This window comes from Apaloderma vittatum, unplaced genomic scaffold, assembly GCF_000703405.1.
Source record: "Apaloderma vittatum isolate BGI_N311 unplaced genomic scaffold, ASM70340v1 scaffold20189, whole genome shotgun sequence".
NCBI lineage: Eukaryota > Metazoa > Chordata > Aves > Trogoniformes > Trogonidae > Apaloderma > Apaloderma vittatum.
Window position 1 is genome coordinate 52,431 of NW_009733872.1, and position 24,322 is coordinate 76,752.

Consider the following 24,322-nt stretch of genomic DNA (forward strand, 5'->3'; position numbering starts at 1 on the left):
TTATTAAACTTTTTATTAAAATGTAGCTATTTTTACATATTTAAAATACTTTATATCCAAATTATGCACTATTTATGAAAACAATTGTATGCAAACACATAAAAATATGTAAAATCACAGCTAAGCAATATAAAGCAATATATAGTGTGTTCCAAAATGTATTTCAGGACTAGAATACCTGAGTTTTCAATATGCTGGTTTCCTGCATTTCACTGATTTTTAACAGTTAAATTTAATAATGTATGTGATCTCATATAAAGCATTTCTTTGGTTGGGAGGACTGCGTGGAAAAGGCAGATGTTGAGCAGAGGTATTACTCAAGGCCTCTCTTCAGAATCTTCTTCCACATGAACATCCACTGTTTGAGATGCTAGGAAGGACTCCCATGTAGCAAGGCACTTTAAAAAAAACCAACACAGATACATATGAATATAGCAGATAGATTTCTGTAAGACTGGTAGCCAAGGAGCAAAAGAAGGAAAAAAAAAAGCAGAATATATACACATTGTCACAAGCTGCTTTTGTGGGACTATGTTAAGAGCAAAATACAGTCTCCTAGCCAGCTCAGTGATATGCAAAATGTTAGCCAACATGCTGAGTGAGCTGTAAAGGTCACTTTTACATAATGACAAGCACAGTGTGAGCATCGTAATCATATGTGTTAGCATGGAAGATGCTAACATTAATTATGCTCCTCTTTAATCTCTCCCTATAGTTACAGGCAAAGATCTCTTCCAAATAGAAAGCACACTGTCAGGCACAATTTCCTTGTAATCTCTGTGGATTCTTATAGTATACCCAATTTTCTTTCCAAGTTAAATTAAAACTTTTTTTTCTAATCACGTGGAGAATCTAGTGGGAAAGAAATGGGACCACAAAGGCAGAGGGTAGCAGAGTAGGGAGACTGACATCCTTACAAGAAGTGCATTTCTCTCCTCATGGAAAAATGCATTTATAATTGTACAAAAATTTTTTTTTTATTTGAAGCAACAAGACTGGAGGCAGTAAAATGAAAAAAAAAAAAATCCCAAAATTACTTTGATTCAGTTTGGCTTAAAGAAATGTTGGCAGCTTGGCAAACCATTATAAATCATAGATTAGTGCTGAGAGTCACCCGTGGTGTGATGATGCTTGTTATCCAAAGTACCAGCTTTCTACTGGTCTGTCATTAGAACAGGACAGGCAAGTTCATGCAGTAATTTTATTGTTTCGATGCTACTGAAAAAACACACCTTGAAATGGAAATGGATTAAAATTTTGACTTATACACTCATACCTATTGGTCTGGACAATGCAGCTTATATACTACTTACTGTACACTTTTTTTTCATGAAGAACCTGCAATATTCACAATAAAAAAGTCTTCTGGAATTTCTCATAAAATATCTTCTTTTATATTAAAACATGAACAGCATAATCCACTTGTCTGAACTTTGAATTAAATCCATGCTCTGAAAACAGCATCATTTCCTGAGTGAAAGCTTTTGCCATAAGCTATTCAAGGCATGGTCATTTGCTATGCCCAGCTACAATGGAGTATCTAGCATCCATCTGTCATTGCTTAGAAGTCTTGGAAAATAAGCTAGCATTCATGCTGCTTGAACTTACAGCCACCTAACTCGGTCTTATTAGACATTTCTAGTGAATGACTTCCAAACTCTTCCATTAAATATGTAGATTTAATCGTATTACATTAAAGAGCCTAGGTCCTGGTATTACTGCATATCTGTGTGCAAGCAGATGAGTGGGAGGATGTGATAGTCACGAATTATGTTAAAGTAGAAGCTCAAAATGAAGAAGACACACAGGATGAACAGAGTTGGGGGAATCCGTGATAACACAAGGATGCAGAACCAGGGACAGCCATAGAATTACACATGACAAAAGTAACAAAAAAAAAGCAAACAAAAGTCAGCAGTGATTAAGACTCTGAAGACATAAAAAAGTCGATGATATGGATCTGCAAGATAATGAGAGAGTTTAAAATAGCTGACTGACCTAAGAAATCACACAAAAAAGTATGCAGGAAAATTATTTCTGCAAATGTTTTTGGTTGGTATCAGGCATATTAGAGACTGTTCCTGTTTTTCATTTATTGTCCTCTAGACTATGGAAACCATGAATCTACTTCCCAAATCTTTATTTTCTGATATTTCAGACAAAATCCCCAACCAGCTGCTTTTGCACACAACCACAATATTATGCTCCTGTTCAGAGCACACCTAATGTTTGAATTACTGTGAGAAGAGAGGTGTAACAGGAGAAGATTCATGTGGAAATCTGTTTTCTTCATTGACTTTTGGGGGAAATGTTGTTTTGAAACAGCAAATACAAAATCAGGGTGAAACAGTGAAAAGAGTGCTAGCACAAAGTGATCTCCAAGTGTTGTAAACTGACTTCTGAACTAAAAGGTCTCTTTGACCTTTTCCATAAAGCCTTTAAGGTTTGATCATTAGATTCTCCCCTACTTCATGTGGCACTGTGGCAGATGAGTTTATCTGAGATGCTTGAGCTGGAAGGTGGCATCTTGGTTTTAAAATGTCATTGAGGCAGCTGCTAGCAATGTGTCTTCACTGTGGTGCTTGGACTCAGATTTCTGTTTGCTGAAGCCCAGCCTGGGTCACCAAACGGGACAGTGGTAAGGCTTTTTCTAGGTGTGGGTCTTTTGTCAGCAATTACTGATTTATTTTTTTTTCAACCACAGTATAATTTATATCATGTATACTCCATGTTTTGCCATTCTGTAATTTCAGTAATGTGAATTAAAATACGTATATCAGCACTGTCTGGAACATTAAAAATTGCTTTCTGTTATCTTTGCAACATTGAACCAAACAGCATGTGCTAAAATGCAGTAACAATATATTGCTTAACCAGACAGATACAACCTACTGAAGTCTTTCCAGACAAAGATGCGAAGCATTTTTTTTTTATTTACACAAGTTATTCAGTTTTTAATTTATCCTTGTTTATATAACCAGAACACATTTTCCAAAATGTAAGAGCAATGGTGGCTCATTTCACTGTCAGACATCACAGTGCTGCTACAGCTGACAAATTTTATAATTAACCATACCAAAACAAAACTAGGTCTCTGTGCCTTAGGCTCAAGCTTTATATATTGTGAAGCATGAACTACATAAACGACATTTCGTTAGTGATCTACACTTCAACATTATTACAGAATGATTTTACTTCATTCTCCTGGGAAGTTGAAAACAGAGATCTAAACAGAGGATCAGCCAGCTTTCACAATGAAGACAGAAAGGGAAAAAAAGAAACACCAAATCCAGGAAATTAAATGTGCATGCATAGGATTGAAATTCATTATCTAATTACTTGTAAAAGCCCGGCAGAAGACATAAAAAAATGCCCAAATATACAAAATGAAATAGCAAGAGCTTAAATAAGGCTACTTTACCTAAAATATTCCCATTAGTACTGCAGATCAGTCATCTATTCTGCAACATAATTTTTAGAAAAAAACAGCAGAAGGGTTTCATATAGTACAATTGCATATCTAACTAAGAAGGAGATATAAAAATAGAATGTGTAGTAGCTACGATAACAGAAGCAGTGTGTCACATGCCATGTGTGTTCTGTTCCAGTTCCCTATTTTCCATGGTCGATATCTTAAAAATATCATTTATGATGGCATTTTCTGGAGTAGAATCTGAAAATGAAGTCTTGTGTGTCTCTGACAGAGAGACAAAAAATATTTTCATAGTTTCTGGGTGCAAGGAAACAAAAACCAGTGCACACAGAAACAGTGAATCCCACTATTTAAAAATGTGTTCCTAAAAATATTTAAAACACATTTTTGTAGTTAAATGAAGGTTCAGAGATGGATCCTGGCATGGAAGCGACATGCACAGAGACAAACTGGCTCAGCCATGTGGAGCTTTTGAAAATCACATGAAGTTTGTTGGCTAAATTCCCAGGCATTGCTAAGGTAGGTTGTGATCAACATGCATGAGCAGCTTTTTGCTACGTGACCAAATGACTAGTTAAACGCATCACTACAGGGGCCTCTAGGGCAAACAACAAATCTCATCTATTTTTCTAGAGCTTGTAGTAGATAGAGAGGTACCTAAGGGCTTTGGAGTTAGAGGGAAGTTGTTGTAATGGGGAAGGACTATTGTTTTGCCCTAATGAATCTTTCGGATCAATTTATTCCTGTACAACAATGTAGGTCACAGAAATAAACTAAATTATGCTTGAAATAGTTATGAAAATCAGGAAATTATTTATATTCTTTAGAAAAGAGTAAGCTATGTCAATACTAACAAAAATTGCACTATATCAAAGGTAACTTGCTTTTTATCAGATTAAGCTGCAAAACGGATTAGTTTGACATAAGAAAAATAAAATTAGAGGATACGTTTAAAAACAAAGTCTCATCCGTGCACAAAAAATCTCATGTTCTTTCAGTGACAAAACTAATTAAATATCATCCTACATCATGAAAAAAACAACAAAATAGTCTTCCTGCATTGACTAGAGAGCCTCATGAGCAGTGGATAACCAAACTCTGGTATATTTGCTGGATTTATTACGTCTAACTAGGCTTTGAATCAGGCTGCAAAATGTAGCCCCTTATTCTGGTGGGTTTTTTTCTGAACAGAACAGGTTAGGAAAGTTCTTTGCTGAGAAAAATTAAAATGTTTCTTTTTCTTTGATGCTGTAAATTTCCTAGGGACTATTGTAAATACATGAGAAAAACAAAAGGAAAAAATTTAGTAAACATTTAAGTGCTGCTGCTCTTTGAAGCCAGAGTTCAACATTGCCTGGTTTGGTTTTGCTAACTTGTACCAGAAACACTTCAGACAGGCCAGCTAAGTAATAACAGCACCACCACCACCTCCGATAACATTGTGTCTTGCTCTGTTTTAGTAATGCTGCTTCTTTAGGGCTCTGCAGAATATCTAGGCCTAACTTAATGAAAATCTTCCTGGTGTCAATCAGCTTTCTCAGCTGTAAGCTCCACCCTGAGGACAGTTTGTGATTTCACCTGTTTGGCAAATGCCTTGTCAGGACCCAGCTGTGCTATTTCAGGCAAGAGGGAAAAGGAATAAAATAAATGGCGTGGTGTTAACACATGCTTCATTCAAGAACTTTTCTCTGTAAGGCAAACAAATCAATGCCATTTACTTCAGAAACAGGAATAAAATTCTGAATTTTTAAAAATTAAAATGTTTTCATATTGTTTCAGAAAACCCTCCATATTTTAGCAATGCACTTACAGTTGTTATTAATACTGCATGTCACTGGCTTTAAGCCTCTGTGGAATACAGAGAGACTTAAGCATGAATTCAGCTCTTTTCCAGAAGCAAAGAAAAGGAAGTAGAGGACTCTATGAACTCCTATCAGCTACAGGAATACAAAATATTTGGTCAGTCATGGTAATTCTTGGCTACTAAATGACATTATATTTAAATGTATTATAACATAGCTTGTACATTATCACAAGAAAGCCTTCTTTCTCATAGACCTGTATAGAAGCACCCTGGAAATTTGCAACACTGGGCTTTAATTAGAGGCTTTGTTACCACACTATTGAGACACAAAGAGACTGGTGATTCCACAGCTGTAGAAACAAAGGAATAGTTCTTATTGAAGTGCATTAAAAGTAGATAGTCAATAAACTGGAAGGCTACAGAAGTACCTCTACTTGTTTTGAATTACTATATCTTGAGAAATGTAATTACAGGTAAACACTTTAAAGTAGCAAGTCGTGTAACATGAACATTAATTTAGCTTAAGGGAGACATACTCTTTTACACTAGCTGAGTGATACTTGCAAGTTGACAGCAGAATCCTTAGGCAACTACAACCAGAGGGAAAATCCAAACAAATATATAAGATCATACTCTCTCCCCATGCTGTGACAAAGAGGAAATAACATCTTAGACATGCCAGTGTACTTGGACACACTGCTATGTTGTATATGATAACACTGGCTTTAGTTTTATAGAGTCTTGAAGGGCTGGAGCCTCTACTGCAAAAGCCACCAGAAAACATGATATCTGTCTCAGAAATTAAGTCAGCAAGACTCGGGAATAATGAGAAGCATAAGGAAATGCTGCCATAGGGAACGGAATAGGACACTGCTAAGGGAGAGGCAAGAGCAGGAGTTCAACTAGGGGTGGAGGGAAAGCTGTGGGAAGGAGGAGAAGGAGGCAGTGACCAACTTAGAAAGCAGGAGATGATTCTTCATAGGAGATGGACAGAAGAGCTGCATAACTGAATCCTATCCATGGCATCCATGGTGCCTGGGAGCATGCACAGGACATGCCTTGGGATAAAAAAAAGGCAAGAAATAAGATGAGGGATGCTACGGCACAAAAAGGCTTAGTACGCATCAAATGGTGCATCGAAAGGACAAATGAGTAATTTAGCTTTGGACATGTGGGAGAACGTTAATGGTACAAGTAATGACTGAGTAAGAGAAAAACACTGTGACAGGCACTCTGTTTTATTTGTGCATGAGTTTAATGAGTGAGACGCACACTAATATCTTTAAGGTAGGATTTTGTTTTCTACTGAAAGCTTGAAAATCATTTTCCGATTGTCGGGTTTCTGAGATTCTGTCTCTAAAGTTTCACTTCCAAACACTGAAAGCAGGTGCCAGGGCTTCTTTTCCTGCTCTTTTCAGGAGTGCATTCCACACCTGTAGTTGGTAATGTAAGGGCTTCTGACAGTAATCACTTCTCCAATAATTAACCATCATCTTTAACCACAGGTCTCAAATCTGAATATTAATTTTATCAAAATCTCTTGAATGTCATGATTAAGATAACGATTTTCTGATAAAACAGAAAAAAACTGGTCAGCCTTCATCTTGCAAACAGAGAGTGATCGAGTTAGCACAATATTTTCTATTTTTGCAGCTGCTGCAGTAAGATAAGGTGTTTTTCTCTAAAATCTAGATCTACCAGGATGTAACAGAAAGAACATTTTATGCAGATTTCAATATTCACAAAAAGCACCACCAAAGAATAATGTCTCAGTATAAACCAATTTGTCCAGTATTTCAGAGGCTATTTAAGAACCACTGGCAGTTATGAGAGAGCTGAACCATTTTCTGCAGTTGTGACTTGATGATAGTAATTTTATGTACAGTGTGAATTCTGGTGTTCTGAATTAAAATTCTAATTCCGCAAAAAGCATTTCTAGACAGGAAGGAACCAAAGAACTATTTTTGTGTTTTAATTCAGCTAATCATTCATTAACAAAATATTCTGATATATTTAGCATCATTTTAACATACATTTTGCTGATGTAGAAGTCAGAGATCATCAATAGCTGAAGAAAATGTGAGAGGATGCCAAAATCTTGCTGCTTGATTTCAGAAAATATTTTGATCTTAATATGTAACAACAGATTGTCAATGTCCATGCATCTCACAGACTGTATGTTAATTAATTAGATGATGATCAAGAGCTCTGTCTTTTCAATTATGTTTTAACAAAATGATGCGTAAAACTAGGACACTCTCATTGGCTAACAGGCAATCTATAAAAAGTTCAAAATACAGGACTGGAGGTTACAGATCTCAACATATAGCTGCAAAAATTACTCATTTATGATGGCTTAGTGTAATCCTTTTTTTTCCCCAATGTAAGAAATTCTTGGGAAAAATCAAGATATCTGGGTTGTTTTCAAAATGTGCATTTCAATCAACAATGTGTTTCCCATGAAGAAAGTTCACAGAATGGCTAACATACTTTGTAATATGTTTTCAAATTCTCTTTCTTAGTATATATTCTTAGTATATACTCTTGTAAAAGGGAATTCTTACCAAGAATATTAGCCATGGCATTTGAGTTGAAAATAAAAATCTAATTTCAACAACTTTTCTTTCTTTCTTAACAAGTTTTTATTATATGAAAAATCAATTTATTAACTGTATACACTTGCAGCATTTATACTGCTTGCCATATTGACATTTCAAAGTTGTATTCCTCTTCTTTGTCTTTGTAAACTCTTGATTATTTCCTCAGAGAAACAAGGAGGACTGCCTGAATGTGCTGTTTGAAATGGAATCACATTTAAATGTTTTCCTCATATAAGATCATTTACACAAGTTTGAGCTTTCCAGAGGGCTTCTTCACGCAGTTACAGCAAAAGGTTTCCAAACTGAAATATAACAGCTGACGTTTAACCGAAAAATATGTTCCAATTTGTTGTGGTTAGTAAAACAAGAGTGCCCTCTGTCGATGATGAACTCAGGATCAAGCACTTGGGCACAAATACATTTTGCTTGAAAGATGTCAAATTCAAGGTAACTGCCTCCTTCTTCCCAGAAAAACTGATTGTGAGGCTTGAATTAAAATGCAAAACCTACTCATTACAGACAACCCATGGACTTCTCTATTGAAATAATGAGTGAAAAAAAATAACATTGCTGTGAGAAAGTGTTTTACCTCTTCATAGTAACAGAGATTATTCGCAGCCACATTAGTGAATGTTGATCTCATATCACATTGCATGTTTTGCTTCCACCTGTCCCAGTCTGCTTTCAGAGCATTATTGGCACATTCGACTTTGTCTTCAAGTTTCCCAATCTCTTCCGAGAACTAAATATGAATTGTAAACATAAAAATATTAGTAAAGTCACCATTTCAAAAGTGATTGAAATGAAGTGATTGTAGTGCAGAGAAACAGAACTGCAGAACCAAGGTTGGTATTTTTCTTAGGACAGAAAATCATTCCCCAGGGATCAGTTTGAGTTTTATTCTTAACGAATAACTCAGTAAATTTCTGAAACAATAGTAACAAAAGTCCTAGACCAATATTAAAGTGTTGCTGCAGATATTTTTATTAACTGAAAAGTTACAGGCTCTGGCACCTCTTCACTAGCACCTGACAGTAATGCATCTAAAAAGGAAAATATAGAGGGCTTTACTGAAGCAGAATCAACTATACAAATTCGATTTGCCCAGAAAAACTGAGAAAATCCCGATAAAACCTTTGATAACCTCAGGAGAAACCAGAATGGGGAGAAGATGGCAGAAATCACAAGTAAAAACTTTCTGATTTCTTGCCTGTCAGCATGGCGTCTTTACTCGTGGAACTAAGCTCTGTGTGACCATATGAGAGAGACAAGTACAGAAGCAGGGAAAGAAATTAAACCAAGGAAGAGAAGAAAGTCTTATAGAGATCCAGGATCACAAGCCTTGAGGGCTACTCTACAGACATTATTTGCTGCTAATTACTGTAGATGCACAAAGTGACTTTTCAGCTAATGGGAATGAATAAGTGGACAGACGCCCTCTCTCTAATGAGTCTTCTAGTCCTCTCAATGATTTTGTTACCTATTATCATTTACTAATCAGCTGTGTCAGTTCTGTCTGGCACCCAGTCACAGAATGAGGTACATCTTCTGCAGCTACAGTGCAAATTCATCTGCTGAGGGTGCGCAGTGTCTGTCCACAGCAGGAGGGAGGTCTGGCAGAAACACCACCAATAAGGAACATCAGGCAGGAAAAGTTAATCTCCTTGTATTGTTTCCATTGAAACTCATCTCCAATAGACCTTCCTCTTCTTCCTTGTATTCTGCTGTCAGTCAAATTGTTTTTTCTGCAGACAATACCCCTGTAAAGGTGGATAGCTCCTTGTGCTCTCTGCAGAGCTTGTGCTTTCATTGATATGAACTTCAGGATTCCAGGCTTTTCAAGGAATGCTTACACTATCGGCAGAATGCAGAAATGTCAAAATTCAGAGCAGGATGTGGAAAGTCTTGGTGCACAGCCCTAGCTTGAACCATGCGGGGAGGACAGTGCTCCAGTGCAACAGCTGCAGTGCTGCCACCGTCAGACACGAACTAAGCAGCACTGCCTGAAACGGTCACAGAACCTGAGCCCAGTGGTTAATTCACAAACCACAGGTTCCAGTTCAGTTTGACATACTAGAATCCTTCTGCTCTTAAAGTAGCCAAAAAATCATAAGCTAGTAAAACTGAAAATTCCATCCCAATGGATTTTCTCCACATTTCATGATGCATAGATGAATAAATATTTTTAGTTAAGACTCGATTTCTACACTGATTTTCCTTATCACATTTCAAGATGAATGAAATACTGGTTACTAATCAAGAACAAAATGGAAAATATTATTTTTACTTTACTGAAAAGCCCAAGTTCAGTTATCTAGCCAGACCAGTAATCAAACTATAGACAAGGGTAATTTCAACTACCAACATTGTATTCATTAAGAAAAGGTTAATCCAAAGTTTAAATATGGTGAAATTACCTTTAAAGGAATTGCAGGCAGCTGGATTTGGTACCTTTGGCATGTCCCAAGCTAACTGCCTTTCCTTCAAATACCAAAAATGAATGCACACAGAACACAGAAAATGCTGAATATTTTTGGATGAATTAGAGTAGAACAAGCAGTTGAATCCATTTTCTTCTTTTGCAAGAAAAAAATCCCTATATAGGAATCAGCCAGGCTACACATTCTCTGACTTAGAAGTCCTGATTGCAGCAGCTTCCCCTTATCTCATTCTTCATCTCTTTAAGCCATTTATTTTACAGTTTGTTTTTGACTTGCCTTTTCTAGGAACTACGAATCTCTTCCGTGGTGTAGTCACAACATGATGTGGACAGGCAGACTCTGTTCTACATCCCTGCCTGGATACGTGGTTTAAACATCACCCTCTAAAGCTCAGAAGAAACTGTGTGTTGTACCAAGGCAAGGGTTGGACTTAAGGTCCAAAGACAGCATTATGCCACCCTTCGTCATCTCAAGTAGAGAGGTTTAAGATCTACGTTTTCACAACTGAAAAGAAACATAAATGCCACACTCTTCAGCGACCATGAGAGGAGAAATCAAAGAAGAATGGCTTGGTCTCAACAAAAATGTCTCCCTAGGGTGTTCCTCTTTTACAAGGTGTAAAATATTACAATTTATTCCTGCAAATTATGATTCTGAATCAATTTTCTTATACTGATCTCACTGAGGCAGCTAGTGTGATACATTAAATCTGATGTCAGTGATGCCCAGAGCAGGACAGCAGCGTGCAATCACACGTTGGACTGTGGGAGCCAGACACTGCTGGGGCAGAGCACTACCAGGCGTGAACAGTGTGACCTGTAGCCAAAGGGACTTGGCCAAATAGCCAGACTACCTGGTAAGTGACACAGCATTTTACACTATCTCACTATGCAAAATAGCATGATTTTCTATCTGCTACATGAATTAATCCTACAGCTTGGTGACACTAACTTTTTAGCCTGGAGTCAAAACATAAGATATATTCAGAATGTGATAGATTCAGCATTTCTTCTCTTTACTACACAGATTCAAGCCTGAATACTAGAATCCTTAAGTTAGCATTTAATGCTTATCTGGTTCTGTCAGGGCACATTATACCAACCTTTTGTCAGAATCACTACTAGCACTAGTGGCAGTACCAAAACTGTTAAAAACTCCCAGAGGGATGCACTTGCATTGCTGTGTATGCCTTCCAAACAGAGCATGGGAGTGATGGAGCCACAGCCTCCCAACATCTTTACAGCCAGAGCTCTGGAGGAAGGAAAGGTCTAGATAAGCAGGAAGACATCAAAGTCTTTCCAAATACCTCTGTCAGAGCCTGCATCCAAAAATCACAGTCTTCAAACCTTCCATACCCTGAACAACTGCCTTCTTCGTGGACTAAATTTTGGGGTGAGAGACAAGGTTTCAGCTTTTTAGCAGCACCACAAGCAGCTTTCTAAAAGCCTGGTGGTAGAGCACAGCTCAAGAAAACATTGTTTTCCAGCCAATGAGCCTGACATCTTGCAAGATTTAATTTGCAGTTCCAGCCTCTTTCAGCTGCACTGACCTTGGGGATATTTTGCATTCTCCCACTGCATAACCTCCTGTTTGTTACATCATTTAATGTTTGCCGTGACCAATGCTAAAGTTCTCACAGCCTTTTATCAGCTCTAATGACAGTCTAAGATTCCTTATCTATGGTGGAAATGAACTTCAAATGAGATTAGAGTTCATGCCACTCATTGTCAGCAGAATTGCTGGCTACTAGATTGCACTGACAAGTTCAATCTGACATCTATGAGATCATTAGAAGCTACATGATTTCTGTTTAGGAATACAAATGTGCAAATACAACCAAGCCCAAGTGTTTGACACCAATTCCAATAAGAGTATCTGTGTTATGAGCACCTTTTATTCTGAAATCAGTCTAGTTAGGACTGTCATTAAATATTTCAACGCATGATAAAAATTAAAGCATAGTAAAAAACTGATTAAGTTACTTGAATGGTTAAAAATAGAAGTATACTCTTTTCTGTGGCCAAATGATTGTTAATAGAAAAAGCCTTCAACTTCTAATTAACAAAAAGTCTTCAGGATACAGCTGCCACTCAATTAGAGAACACAGTATTTTATGATTAGATTAGAGTAACAGACATCTGTTTTACTGCTCTCATGAGACTGCAAGGAGAATCAGGCTCTCAGAAACACAAGTTTTTAAAATGAGTAAGAAATAGAGGGGTTGGAAAGATACAAGTGAAGATCTGAGCACCTGGGAAAGACTGTTTTAAAGGCTTTTACCAAAACTGTGAACTCAGTTTTGGAAACACAGAAACAGTGAAAAAAAGACCAGGTTGTGCAAACTGGTATCAAAATTTTACTGAAAGCAAGTACAAACAACTCATTATGGAGTAAACCAGTCAATATCAAATCAACATGGTGTGATCAATACTATGCTAAAGGAAAAATATTCCTTTTTTTCTCTAACAGTTCAGGAAAAGAGACATGCAGCTTGTCTGAGGACTCCATCAGATGATAAAAGAAATACTTTCTGAAGAGACCTCATCCTGCCAGGCAATGTTCCCTTCCCTACAGTGGACGGCAATAGGACTAGCTGCTAAAGAAGCTGTATGAAATTGGAATTCATTGCTGAACTGTCCTGTGCAAATGCAAATGTTTTTAGCAGGTTGCCAACAAATGATTAAAAGGGATGCAACATTAACAGGTTTTAATCCCCTGATTAAAAGGGATGCAACATTAACAGGTTGATATAACAGGCTGCATACAAACAACTTACACAATGATGTATAACACTCCTTTCTGTCAGAATAAATTCTTCAAATTGTAGAGTATCTCATATAGGAACGGACCCTTAAGGATCATTTTTAATAAACGCTGTGCTTTTACACGCGGTGCAGCTAATGCCTGCTGCCGGCAGGCGGGGCACCCTCGGCACAGGGCGCTGGGGACATGGGTGGGCTATGGGAGGAGCTGGCAGGGGGTCTGGCCGTGCCCTGACAAGGCGGGATGGGAATGCAGTGGCCTGTGGGCAGCGGAGGACGAGGCCTGCCATCGCCACCCCATCTCCCAGCTTAGCGTCCTTCTCCAACTTACCATCCTCCATGCATTTTAGAAGAGCTTCAAACTTTATACATAAACTAAAGACAAAGGACAGGAGAAGCAGCATAGGAAGTAAAGAAACACGAACAGATTAGAAAACACAAAGGCAGTGAAATGAGAGGACAATAGAAGATATAAGTAAAAGCAATTTCTACTTCAGGAAAAAATAAACCCAGAGGTGTGTACTTACTGTCCCACTGCACTACATACAGGGAAACTGTTAGAAAATATACTGTAGCCATTGCAGGTATCAGACAGTGGCAATACGTTCTTATTTATTCAGCTCAGTGACAAGAAATCGAATAAAAATATGCATTTCAAGTGCCAAAACCCGTCTAAATAGCTCATCTTTACATGAAAACTAATTACAACAACCCTAATAAAAAGTAGCTGAAATGTCAAGTACCTTCTTCTTTGATGTACTAAAAAGTTATTATTACTTTGTTGCTTTTATGTCTTATTTGTATTGCATAAAACGTTGTGTTAATGCTGTGATAAAAGGACATTATTTAGGCTGGAGAGTTAAACAATCAAAAGTTTAAAAAATGCCAATATCCATCCCAGAAGCTCCTTTTAATTGTCCCACTGCGTCTTGCTGATGGTAGCCCCATGGGCTACCAGTTAAAGTCTGATTTCACTAGATTCAATGAAGGTGTCATAGTGGAAGTAAAAAATATCCCTACGCCCAACTAGGTAAGACAGAAACCTGAACAACAGAATCCTGAACTTTTTATCTTAAATAAGTTTGATGAACAGCTTTGCTCATCCTCACCACCTCCTCTCCCTCTCTTCTACATCAATGGAGCAGCAGCTACAAGAGCACTGCGGCAAGTCTTGATTTCTTTTAACTCCTAGCCTGGAAGTAAACAGAAATGCTAAAAATAAGCTGCAGTACAGTCTGTGTTGACAAAACACAGTGGTCGCCCACTATTACCAGTCCTTTGCTGCAGCAGCTTGTTTGCTGAAGTTTTCCATCTTTCTCGTGATTGCCTTTGTCAGGCAAGCAAAGCTGCAAAGAGCAAACCTCTCCAGAACAATATGAGAATTAGAGAGGCACCATCCAGTCACCAAGCAAGGCTTCAGGGGACACACTTTCTTCTGCGGATCGCCTTTTGCAGTTAGCATAAAGCCTGGAGGATTTCCATACATACTCACCAGATCCTTTTCTGTCTTTTTATTGGCTAAAGCATCAACTCTGGAGTCCAGCTCACTTTGAATTTGGTCTCTTCTTTTCAAAACACCCTTAATATAGGAAAAAAAAAGAGTAAACTACACCAGATTTTAACCCATCTATTCAGAAAACCATCAAACAATTCATTTAACAAATTAAGCAAGATCACCAGGTGATGCCATTTAATAATTTTGACATGATACATGTACTTGCCTCAGAAAAATTCTTAAAATCATGAAGACTTATTTTTCAATATCTGTATTTTATCTTAAATGCTTTTCAAGAATGTTAGTAAATCCAAGATCAATGCTGCAAGGATCTGCCATACACAGTATCATTGCTAGTTCTATGAGAAAAACTGCAACAGTAGTTTACTTAGTATCACCTCAACTTACTATATATTCATATTTGAAAACAGCAAAATGAAATTTGTCAAATCTCATGAAAAAAGTATCTTCTTCGAGTGTAAGTTACATAAAGTAGTAGAATAAATGACTATAAATGGTATACCGGGCATTACTGAAATTGTGACTTTAATCTTCAATATTATTCTGTAAGTGCCAAACGTAGTTCAGAAATATCAGATAAAATTATCATAAAAATGACAGATGTTCTAATATTGATATATGTGCTTATTTCAGCATATGTAATTATTACCGCCTTTAAAACTGTCAGGTATTGGATTTTTAGCATAATGACTAAAAATGATTAGAAAGGGGAAAGAACTTGACTTGTTAGGCCACAAAACAAGAATGATATTACAGATTAAGTTTTCATTTCTGATGCTCATTTGCTCTGTGACCTTAACAAAGCCTTATAAATTTTTCTTTGCCTTAGTTTTCTCACCTGTAAAAGCACACTCAGGTGTTCTTATCTCACAGAAACGTTGCAAGGTTTTAATCCTTTTTTTTAAAAAAAAAATCAGAAGCAGGACATACACAAATACAAATCTCAAAACCTTCTTTTACATTACTTTGCCACAACTGGTTTTATTGCTTCTTCTGCATATACTAAAGAGATTTTCAGTATTCACTTCTAGCACAGGGCATGTTGAAACAGCACAGGGCACAAGCAGCTCTACCTGCTCTAGCTGTCTGATCTGACTGAGTTCTCTTTGAAATCTTGTCACTTTATCAAACACAATAGAATAATTTAGGAGGTTAATTTTCAAATAATTTTTCAATATTTCTTTTTGAACAGGTACTCACTAGAAAAAAATGGTAAACCTGACTTTGGACAATTCTGAGTCATAGACTAGCAATACATACTAATGCTTATAAATCTATTATTCAATAGGTCAGAATATCTTTTGGTTAGATAAATACAGAAAATGTTTAGCTGTAGGCATGGAAACAAAACGAGTATGCCTGGAACAGCTTTCCCTCATATTACCAATGCTTTCTCTTTTTTATTATTTAATTTGCCTCTCTTAAAACTGTTTTAATTACTATTTGGTAACTTTCATCACAAATACTCCTTAAATTACAAGACAAAAATTTAATATTAATGAGCTACAACTATAGACAAGTGCTGACTTCTAATGACAAACTGATGGACTGTGTTTTTAAAATGTATTATTACGCTTTTACATTTTTTTTTACAATTTTTTTTACAATTTTTTAATGATACGGCAACACAAAGCCCACATAGCTGCAGTTTGTACCCTGAGGCACAGCAGTGCTCTGCACTCGCCAACTTTGTCCTGTGGCTCAGGAAGGCGCCAGTCCAGCTGTAAATATTTTTGCTATGAGTTCATCTCTTTCCCCAGTTTAAGGCTGAACTCCCAAGACTGGAAAATACAAGGATTGGCTTGTTTTGACCCCACCTTCTTCTGCACATTTGCACATGACCTTGGCTGCACAGCACAAAGGTCACTGTGATGAGGGGTTAAACACACCTCTGAAAGCAGGTGTTTACCAGTGTATGACTTCCCTTATTGTATTTTTAGGGGCATTAGTAGTACCCTCTCCAAACTCTGAGAGGAAAGTAAGCTGTAGGAAAAATAAAACTGCACGGAGAATAAAAGGAAGGAGCAGTTGTAGGACAGGAATGAGCTAAAGGAGGACGATTTTCCTCTGGACAGGACCTCATGGCAGCCTAACGCTGTGCTGCAAGTGTTGCATCAAGAATACTGCAAGCGGAAAAAGAATGCAGTGGCCAACTGTTTAACAGTTGCCTGAAGACACCTCTCTGGGCTCTGGAAAAAAGAGAACACCTGAGGAAGGGTGAGCCAGGCTGCCAACGAGAAGACAATGGGCAGGCAGCATCTCTTCAATAGCATGAAGACTAGGATCACTCATCGGTAACAGAAATTCTGAAAAATAAGTTTGGAAATGGGGGAGAGGAACAAGACCTTCAATTGTTAGGACGGTAATCTCTTCCGACCTTTCAGCCAAACAGTACCTACCCCCATCTACCTGCACGTACATGTAAATAATGAGACCTGTGAGCTACAGGACATTGTGTATCGCCCCTCTTCAGTGAAGCTTGTTGTAAAAACAGGAGTCATTGCAGCAGTAATTTTTAACCTCTTAGTAGCTTAAGCCCTGCTCAGAAATTAGCATGCACAGTGCCAGTAAAGGCTCAGTTAACTTGAGTCTTGCTCTACCCATGGCCTGTAACACAGCCTCTACTTGGAAAGTGCTGCAGTAGGAGCTGGGCTGCAGCAGCAGCAAGGCAAGAACAGGCACTCGAGTTTGCATTGCTGAAAACCTAAACAAAGAGGAGTTTGTACACATTTTCTGCTTTCTGGAGGCTGCAGACATGCTGAATTCAGTTACTTAATTATGTTGATTATCCATCAGCACTAAGTTTATCAACTTTGTAGTCAAGATTTTACATTCTCTCTAAGTGTAAGAAAACTACATACATAAAGGGAACTGAGAGTATCAGCTTATTGCAAAGACTAACACATGCGTATATAATGGCACAGGGACTGGAAGTTCCCTGCTGTTCTGGAAAACGAAAACAGTTTAGGAACATCTCCTAGAAAGGGAAAAACGTCTCCACTCCTTTTCCCCCACACAATCTGTTACTTGATCAGTTCACATTTCAGCGGTGTCAGAGGAGGTCTTTCTCAGCTGCTGTTCCCCAAACCTTTCTGTGTTCCCACCTCCCTGATACAATGCAGAGCTCTCTGAATACGGCAAAGCCAGACATGCTTCAGCACAGCGCGCAAGGGCTGCCTGCCATGCAAAACTATCCACCTCTTCTCATCTGGAAGCAGCGTCCATTGCCTGATTAGCAAGGGAAACAGGACCAACAGGATTCCCTGCTAACGGGCAGCTCTCCTGCACTGTGCACGCTTAATAACAACAGCAAATAGAGGGACGGCAAAATCTTTTTCATCAGTTAGAAATTCTCTTCTAGAGTCTGTCCCTGGACTAAGCCAAGTTTTATATACAGCAATAAGCAATCCTTAAGGTAACCTTACCATCAGAATTTCACTGTAGAGAACGTACTCATGTAAAATTGGCAGCAGGTTTTCCGAGAGCCCTGCCATTCGCTTCTCCGTAGCCTTGCAACACTTGTCGATGCAGCTAGCAACGCCTTTTAAGGAGTCTGCTATATCCGCGTCCGATGCTGACCAGAGTGTGTGGATGGGGCCATATTCCTTCATTTCATTAAAATACTCTTAACAGGAACATATATGCATATTACTCTTTTGTTCATTAATAGATGTCTAAGCAATACTAATTGAAACCTCATGTTTACTGTCAACACAGCAAGAGGCTGAGGCTATTGTTTAACTTTGTTCACATGACCAAGATAAGTAAAATGCAATTCATTGCTTATGAATAAACTTAACAATTAATGTATTGGCGTTATGTAGTTCCTAGAAATCTATCTGCAAAAATACCACAGTCATTTCAAAGGGACACATGTACTCAGGTAAACCTAAAGAGTTGTTTTCAGATCACCCAATGACAATGACCCAAATTACTTCATATTGTCTTCATACTTCTGCCGAGCACTATTTGGAAAAATCTACAAAGAAGATATAACCTACAGCCTTTAGGAGCATGTCAAAAATCATAAGATTTTTCTAAGAAAAATTTTGGTACTGATGCCTTGAACCTATGGACCTCAACCAGGTATTTCCACTGAAATGAATGATATAAAAAAGGAAATCTTTCCACCAATATGTATTTCTCTTTTATAAGACCGCTCCAATTCAGTGAGGACACAGCAAGATTGGGTACTGCACAATAAAGCACAAAGGCTCTTGAAGAACACAGCCCAGCTCTTCAAATTATATTACATAAAAATCCCTCAAATGCTGACCAGTGAGTATTCTACTAAATAGGCCCAGTCTGAGATCAGGTCAATCTTAGAAAGTCTGTAATTTAGCATTCCAAGTAGGTGTGCAAACTGCTGTTACTTTAGGAGAAAAAAAAATCCAGTTAAGTTATCCTTCTTATGAAAACTCTTAACAGGCAGTTTCCCATGACAGAAATTATGGCCAAGAGTAAAGCTAATTAAAAAAAATAAAATCTACTTGGTCAACACAGAAAAAAAAGTGCAGAGTGGAACAAAAAAGAGATGTTTAGAGATCTGGAATCTAGACAGCGTTATGTCAGTACGAGACAGCAAAGAAAACTGTGACTATTTAAATTCCACTGAAAGTATAAAGCAAAGCTCATGCAGCTTACCAAAAAGCACAAGTGAAAAGATAGCCGTACCTGCTACATTTTCATCTTTTTAAGTTCCTTATCAAGTCATTCAATTACATGTTAAAACTCTTCCTATTAACAAGTTATTCAAAGTAACCTGAAGGTCTGCCAAAACAATGACCATTCCGAAAAGCACAATATAAATATGAATCTCTGTCTTCCCCTGCTTGTTGGAAAGAGTATTTTGCCTTTAACTGTGAAAACTAATTTACTTTTCCAATACACCAGTTTCTTATATCAATAAAACTGATACTTGTTTTCTACTTACCCCTTTCTTCCTTGTAAATTCTATGAGCTATTTTGTCTAGCACGTTTATTTTCTGACTAAATGTTTCCATGTAATCATTCATTTCTGTAAACATTTCAGGACGATTTTTAACTCCTCCTCTTACTGAGGATGCTACAGCTCTGACAGTCTGTCCCATCCGGCTCAGCAAACCAGGACCCTGCTTCTTGTGCGAGGAGAGTTCCTAAAGAGAGAACAGGCTGTGTTTACTTCCAAGTACTTTTTTAAAATTGTCTGAAAATAATGCATACTGTAAAGCTTTTTTAAAAAGTAAAACAAAACAAACAAACAAACAAAAAAACACCACCACAGACATAAGTCTTTGTGTGTGTAAAAAAATCTTACTTTTAGATTATTAGACCAATGTCAGATCTGTACTGTCATGTGCATTTATTAGCTAAGCCTTTCCAGGCAAACACAGGCCTGTGTGCTGTGTACACGCTCTCGCAAGAATGATTAAAGATGGCAGAGAACCTTTAACCTTTCATTCCTTAGGGTAAGTTAGCTAGTTCGCAGTTTAGCCTTTTGAACAGGAAAGGAGAAGTAATAATTGCAGAAATAAGCCACTGAGAAGAGCAAACAACATTCCTACTGGAAGAATTAATCCATCTTGTTTTTTTTGGTAACTCTTTTGTATGTTGCTAGAATAAGCTTCGCTCAAGTTCTGAGGCAGGCTTTTCTGAGTACAGAACTCCAGTTTTCAGCTGGACACATCTTGCAAAAATACAAGAAATTCAAAAGCTATATGTTTCTTCTATGAGACTAGTATAACTTTTTTTTAAAAAGCTGATAAAGAAGACAGTGCCATGTCAAAACAATATCTAATTTTAAATACTACTTCTCATATGATTTTGGAAGCTTCTATATATACCAAAAAACTTGCAGAGGTGAAATATTGTGAATTTGCCACAAAAATCCAAAATGCAGCAACAAAAACTGCTTTGGAAGGTACAGCAGTACCTATGGCCACATGCACAATTACCAAAAGCACAGGAGGAAAGGTTATCTCGGGGTATTAATATTCCATAAATCCTCTGCTGCCTTCTGACACGTCTGTAACAAGCCATGGGAGGACACTATTAAATACTGAACTAGGGAGACTCTCCTAACACAAGATGTAGTTTCCCATAACTGTAAATAAAAATATAGTCATTTTACCCAGGCCTGCGCAGTAAGAAAAATTTTGAAGTCTTCATTAAAAGTTAAAGTTGGATGATCAGCAATACGATTCAAAAATTTATGTAAAGCTTTTCTTCGAGTCTCAATGAATTCATCACTAAATCGCTCCACCATTCCTTTCATTATGAATTTTTCAGGCAATGGCTAAGGAAAAAAGAAGCAAAATATTGTTTAGTTTGCAAGATATCAGGGGTACTAGTATAGTTCTTCTACTTACTATAAAACACAGGTATACCTTGTAAAATCCAGCATGCAAAAAACCTAACAGTTACAAAGTTATCATATTGAACAGTGGTATAATATGGCTCTGGCAGCACACAGGGGAGAAGAATACAAGTACAACTAAGAAAGAAGGACATAGATTAGTGCAAATTATTGCAAATAGCACAATTACAAACCTAAGAAACACCTTTATGGAATTTTCAATTTTCATATACATATAAAGCTATTGAAAATAGATTGGTTTAACGTTTGTGAGACTTCAGAGATAGAAGAAAGACCTCAAACATGTCTGTATAAAACTAGAGCTATCTTATAAACAAATAAAAATAAATAAAGTTTTAGCAAACAAACAGGAATAATCAGTGTCGGATGTGCTTCTTCAAGTTTGGTCTTCAACCAAAGGAAATCCTGATAACGCCTTCGAACTTCATATTCACTGGAGTCAAATTCACCACGAGATGTCTGACAATCAGAGGCAGAAAAAAAACAAACAGGCTCATGTTAGAATACCAGAAAGAAATAACAAAATAGTTTTAGAATTTGGAGAAAACTGAGTACTTGAATGGAATGCATACATGATTTTATTTTGCCTGTTTTGATTGCTTGCTTTTAAGTGCAATGATCAACTACTTGAAGAGACAAAGCAAATCCCATTTTAGCAAGAAATTAAAGTTCTGTTTTGAAAAAAAAGCAAGCACTAAACTGCAAACAGAGTGACTTATAATAATTAGCCTACCACAGTGTTTCCATCATTATTTTAATGTGGCATTTTCCTTTCAGCAATCACAGTTACATTAGTTACTTTCGAGGAGCTTCTTTTAAAGTGATTAGTAATCGACGAGTGAGGAAAGTCCATTTCTCAGCATTCTGATAAAAACCCCACAGAGCTGACATATGCCTTGGAACCTGCTGACACTGGGCAACAATCCTCACATTCAAAACACGAAAACTTCAGCATATCATAGCAGTAACACTTCCTGCACTGCTTAATGGATTCTGCATTCCATCATCGGTTCCAGTTTTGTAGCCTTTTATAAGAACTTGCCAACAAACCTTTAATGCCTGGGAAAAAAAATGCTTATTACAGTTTTACAAAATTGTCAGACCATGAGATTTATTTTATCACTGCTCTATCTTCTAGAATCAAGCCACAAAGAGCCCATTTTTTCATTAAAGTAATGCGTCCTGTTTAGCATTCATTGTTGCAGAGATTTATAATGCAATGCAAGTAAATTCTAAAAACCTCAAAACATGCTTTTGTAATCTAAACATTTTTGAGGGTTGAATAAAAGTTTTTCAAGGTACGTGGGAGGAATGCTATTACTTTATCATCAGCAACCAGCACTTCAAATTAAATATGATAAGAAAGGATAGAATAGATAAAAAAGCAAAAGCAATCCACCTTACAGCCCTTCCATACTTGCCTGAAGAAAAAATGTTCTCTCATCTACAAAAACATGCATAAAGTGAAAATTATTGCTAGCAACCTAACGAAGATAGTTGCCTTCCTACTCTTTAAATATTTTATGAGGAATTGATATCTTCTCTTATTTAAGGATGAATAATTCCCATTTGAAAGTTTGAGTTTAAATTAATCTCTTAAAAAGAACTCAGAGTAAAATAAATTAACACTGCAATTCTCAAACTGCAGAGTATTTGCTGGTATTCTGAGAAGAGCTGGCTAGTCTCACAAGGCTGACTTTCTTCCTTATTTCCAGTAAATAATTTGTATTCAGGACAGCTAAAGATACACTTAGTTGTTTCCTAATGTTACTTTTTCATTGGAGAATTGTAGCAGTTTCCCCAGAAATCATATGCAACTGTAAATGGGAAACAAGTGTCCATGTGAAAGTGGATGCTGTGATTACAAAAAAAAAAAAGGAACTTAAAGTCTTTGCAGTGGGCAATATTTATGTACGACAAAAGACTGCTAGCCTGGAAGTCACCCAGCAGTCATGAATACTTGAGCTAATATAGGGTCTTTGACATGAATCAGTCCTCCTGCTGTTTCATAAAACTGCTGAAGATCAGAGTAGAAAATGTTATTCTTGTACAGAACTGATTTGGCTGTTGAAGGATTGTTAGCTATGTTCTCCGCATAAAAATCCTAAGCACCTGTGTGTACACCGATATGGATTTTTTTTTTCCAGAATCTACTGCACAGTTCCTTACAGTTTTAGTAGTCTGTAACTCATAGCAAAATCAGGCTATGATTTAAATTTAGTAATCTCAGAGAACGGTATGCAAGAAGACTGGAAGTTACTGTTATCAGTGGAAGCCGTTATAGCCATGAGCAGTGTCCTGGTTTGAGAGCCCCAGGATAAAAGTTCTCTGGGGCTCCTGGCACAGGGAGAGGCAGCCACAGGGTGTGAGGCGGGCAGCTGTGCCTGTGGGGAGGAGGGGATGGGCCAGGTGACCCAAATGGACCGATCACAGTGTTCCTTCCCATGTGCTCAGTATGTAAGGGCCTCTAAGAAGAACCTTGGGGCTTTTGGTGCTGCTGGGCTGCTAGGACTGGGGGGCTGGTTAGCTCTGTGGTTCGAGCTCGGTGCTAGCAACAAGGACCAACACCGAGGTCGCGGGTTCAATTCCCGCTCGGTCCCCATGTGCTGCATGCTCTAGTTGAGAGGTGGTGTCCCTGCCCATGACAGGGAGGTTGGACTAGATGATCTCTAAGGTCCCTTCCAGCCTAGGCCATTCTATGATTCTATGATAGCTGTTGGCTTTTCATCATCTCCTCTTGTGCTGCTCATGTTCCTGCCTCCTGCTTTCACACTATGGAGGAGCACTGCTTGGTGGAACAGGTTGTCTTTCCCTCCTGGGTGGGAGTGGCAGAGCTCCTTTTCTGGTTTGCTTTTTGTTTGGTTGGTTTTTTCCATCTGGACTCTGGGGTTGGGTGCTCCTGTCTACTGCCGAACCCTGGCCGGGACTTTTTTTCTTTCTTGCTTGGGACTTTGTTGTCATCTGGAAGGTGTGGGTCTCAGATTAACATATTATCCCATATCCCCAGTTGCATGCTTGTATATATCTCCATATAGTTTGACATCTTCATTGTTACTGTTAGTATTACTCTCTTTTTTTATTAAACTGGTTCAAGTTTTTTTTCCAACCTCAAAGTCTCTTCCCCTTGCTCCCCTGTTATCCTCCCCTGGGAGGGTGGTGAGGGGATCACACAGAGTGTCTGCCAGGGTTTAGTGGCCAGCCCAGCCCTAAATTCTGACAAGCAGCTGCTTACCTTTGTGACTACTCTGTATGTAATGAACGTTTCAATGGCTGTAATGTGGCTTTCAGGATCATCGACTGTAATGAAGAGATCTCTTAATTCTGGTTCATCTTCAAATTTATACTGGTTTATCATTGATGAGGGGGATATTGGCATGGAAGGACTGAATGAGTTTACCTCAGCCAGTGATG

At 37.8% G+C, this 24,322-nt stretch overlaps 1 protein-coding gene across 1 annotated transcript; it reads right to left on the minus strand.

Annotated features, from left to right (window-relative positions):
• On the minus strand, positions 1-24,322 carry SNX7 (sorting nexin 7). Its single transcript, XM_009876066.1, has 8 exons — positions 24,144-24,322; positions 21,260-21,370; positions 20,666-20,830; positions 19,490-19,691; positions 17,982-18,181; positions 14,533-14,619; positions 8,427-8,579; positions 1-398 (listed from the first exon to the last, which is right to left on the minus strand). The coding sequence occupies exons 1-8, from the start codon at positions 24,285-24,287 to the stop codon at positions 318-320; spliced, it is 1,143 nt and encodes a 380-aa protein (XP_009874368.1). The 5' UTR covers positions 24,288-24,322; the 3' UTR covers positions 1-317.

What these genes read in the sequence shown, in the direction of transcription:
- SNX7 (XM_009876066.1), bottom strand. Translation starts at nt 24,287, where the DNA reads ATGCCAATATCCCCCTCATCAATGATAAACCAGTATAAATTTGAAGAT. An exon ending in ATCCGACACTGATTATTCCT is followed by an intron (nt 20,831 to 21,259) that starts GTTTGTTTGCTA and finishes TTTTTTCCTTAG; the next exon opens with CCATTGCCTGAAAAATTCAT. An exon ending in ATCTCTGTTACTATGAAGAG is followed by an intron (nt 399 to 8,426) that starts GTAAAACACTTT and finishes TTTTTTTTAAAG; the next exon opens with TGCCTTGCTACATGGGAGTC.